We start from the raw sequence: 2,822 nt of genomic DNA, 5'->3' as shown, positions 1-2,822 counted from the left end.
AGGGTCGTCGCTGGCTTTCTTTACTAAAAGATAAAGGTCGTTAGGGTTGCTCTGAACATATCCTCGGACAACTGCTCTTGTCTGATGAGCCCCTGTCTTAGAATCGTCCTTTATCCCAGGCAAGTCCACAAACACTGCATGCACTCCTAAGGAGACACATACAAAAAAAAGTACAAAACAAATAATAATAATAATATTAATGGCTATATATAAATATATATATATATAAAGGGTATATATAAATATATACATATATATATATATATATATATAAAGGGTATATATAAATATATATATATATATATATAAAGGGTATATATACATATATATATATATACATATATGTATGTATATATATTTATATATGTATGTATGCATGCAAGTCGATATATATGCATATTTATATGCATATATATATATTTATTTATTTATATTTATTTAAATGTATAATTTATGTGTCTTTTATGAGACAGAGAGACAGAGGAGAGAAAATCAAAGAGCATCCATTCAAGACAAAGACAAACGAATTCGTTTAATTAAACACCAGAGAGAGACAGACACAGAGAGACAGAGAGACAGAGAGACAGAGAGACAGAGACAGAGACAGAAAGAGACAGAGACAGAAAGAGACAGAGACAGAGAGAGAGAGAGAGAGAGAGAGAGAGAGAGAGAGAGAGAGAGAGAGAGAGAGAGAGAGTAGAGAGAGAGAGAGAGAGAGAGAGAGAGAGAGAGAGAGAGAGAGAGAGAGAGACAGACAGACTGACAGAGAGAGAGAGAGAGAGAGAGAGAGAGAGAGAGAGAGAGAGAGAGAGAGAGAGAGAGAGACAGAGACAGAGACAGAGACAGAGACAGAGAGACAGAGACAGAGAGAGGCAGAGACAGAGACAGAAAGAGAAAGGGAGACAGAGACAGAGACAGAAAAAGAAAGAAGAGGACGGCGACAGAGACAAAGACAAAGACACCAGCAGAAGGAACAGCAGCAGCAGCAGCAGCAGCAGCAGCAGCAGATGATACCATTAGGTACGGCGATTTCGACTTCGAGTTCTTGGTTGGTAATATTGTCTCCTTGGGCCCCCATGATCTCTTTCATTTTACTTTGAAGCTCTTTTATATCTATTTGCTGTCCCTTCAAGCAGCAGGAGACAGTCCCCGTCTCGCTCGGCCTCAGCATCACAACTACTGGCTGCCGCGTCCCGGTGTCTGTGCTGCTGTACCCTATGGGGCCCCCCATTATATAATCTGCACATAAAACACACAAGCAATTGCTGCTGCTGCTGCTGTTCCTGCTGTTGCTGCTGTTCTTACTGCTGCTGCTGCTGCTGCTAAAGCAGCAGCAGCAGGAGACAGACCAGCAACACGACCTGCTGCTGCTGCTGTTGGTCTTGTTGCGGCTGCTGCTGTGCGGCACCTCGTGGGGCTCATCCTGCCGCCACAGCTGCTGCTGCTGCTGCTGTTCCTGCTGTTGTTGCTGCTGCTGCTGCTGCTGCTGCGCTTTCATCGCGGCTCTATCTCCCTCGGGTAGAAAGAAATTAAAATATAGACGCTGCCTAGACCCCTACCCCCCTAATCTGCTGAAGCAGCAGCAGCTGATGCCAGTATAGCAGCAGCATCAGCAGCAACAGCAGCAGCCACAGCAGCAGCAACCCTCCCAACAGCAGCACGACCATCTAGAGCAGCAGCAGCAGCAGGATCCAAGTAGCAGCAGCCGCAGCGGCAGAAGGAACAGCTGCAGTATCAACAGCCAGCACGGCAGCAGGAGTAGCAGCAGCGGTAGAGACGCAGCAGGAGGAGGAAAAGGCGCAGAAGCAGAATCAGCAACAGCAGCAGCAGCAGCAGCAGCAGCAGCAGCAGCAGCAACAGCAGCAACAGCAACAGCAGCACCAACAGCACCAGGAACAGCAGCAGCAACAGCAACAGCAACAGCAACAACAACAGCACCAGCAGCAACAACAATAACAGCAGCAGCAACAACAACAACGACAGCAGCAACAGGAGCAGCAGAAGCAGCAGCAGCATCTGACCTAGGAGTGTAGTCTTCCCCATGCTTTGCTGGCCAAAGACGACGAGTCTGGGTATTTCTGCTTCTAGACCTGCGAGCTTAAGAAGCTGAAAGCAAAGTAAATAGCTGCTGTTAGCGTCAGCAGCTTCTCCTTGAGCAGAACCACCTCTCATAGAAGCAACAATCTGCCTAGCCTTCTCTAATGCGTCTGCAGAGACATCTGAGAGGCGCTCCACCAGCTGCTGCCCTGTCTGCATCCCTGAGGCACGCGTAGATGCTTCAAACGTGCTGCTGCTGCTGCTGCTGCTGCTGCTGCTTATGTTGTTGTTGCTGCTGCTGTTAGCTGTCGTCGTGTTGTTCATAGACGGGGGCCCAGTAGGGATACGGGATCCGGTCCCCCGGGCCCCAGAGCGCCCGGTGAAGATGCTCATTGTGGGGTGTTGCTTGAGAATGGGGTGTACATACAGCTGAAATGGTTCTTGCTGCTGCTGCTGCTGCTGCAGCAGCGGCTGCTGCTGCTCCTCCTCCTCCTGCTGCTGCCGACAGCCCTTCTCAATAGTTTATAAGCGTTTATCTAAGTTATTGCCTCCTTTCAAACATAACAAAAAACAATTATAGGGCGTGGGGGGCCCCGAAGAAGGAGAAGAAACCTCACGCAACCTTACAGGGCCTCCTTTAGGCTGGCAGCAGCCGCCTCTACCCACTGAGGTGTACGTACACCGCAGATATACTACTGCATGCACCTATAAAAAACATATAAAGAGACAGCTCCCCTCTATGCTGCATTAGGGCCCAGCTTTCTCCCTGCTGATGCTGTTGCGGG

At 48.3% G+C, this 2,822-nt stretch overlaps 1 protein-coding gene across 1 annotated transcript; it reads right to left on the bottom strand.

Moving 5' to 3' along the window:
* Positions 1 to 1,563: 1,563 nt before the first annotated feature.
* EAH_00058740 (hypothetical protein, conserved) lies at positions 1,564 to 2,430 on the bottom strand (the record flags this gene model as incomplete). Its single annotated transcript, XM_013393637.1, has 2 exons — positions 1,564 to 1,667; positions 2,022 to 2,430. 2 exons carry the CDS (start codon positions 2,428 to 2,430, stop codon positions 1,564 to 1,566), a joined length of 513 nt encoding a protein of 170 aa, XP_013249091.1.
* Between the last annotated feature and the right edge of the window lie 392 nt (positions 2,431 to 2,822).

This window comes from Eimeria acervulina, genomic scaffold (assembly GCF_000499425.1).
Source record: "Eimeria acervulina Houghton genomic scaffold, Eah_scaff1344, whole genome shotgun sequence".
Taxonomy (NCBI): domain Eukaryota; phylum Apicomplexa; class Conoidasida; order Eucoccidiorida; family Eimeriidae; genus Eimeria; species Eimeria acervulina.
Note: the sequence above shows the minus strand (reverse complement) of the source record. Positions and strands in the feature narration are given on the sequence as shown.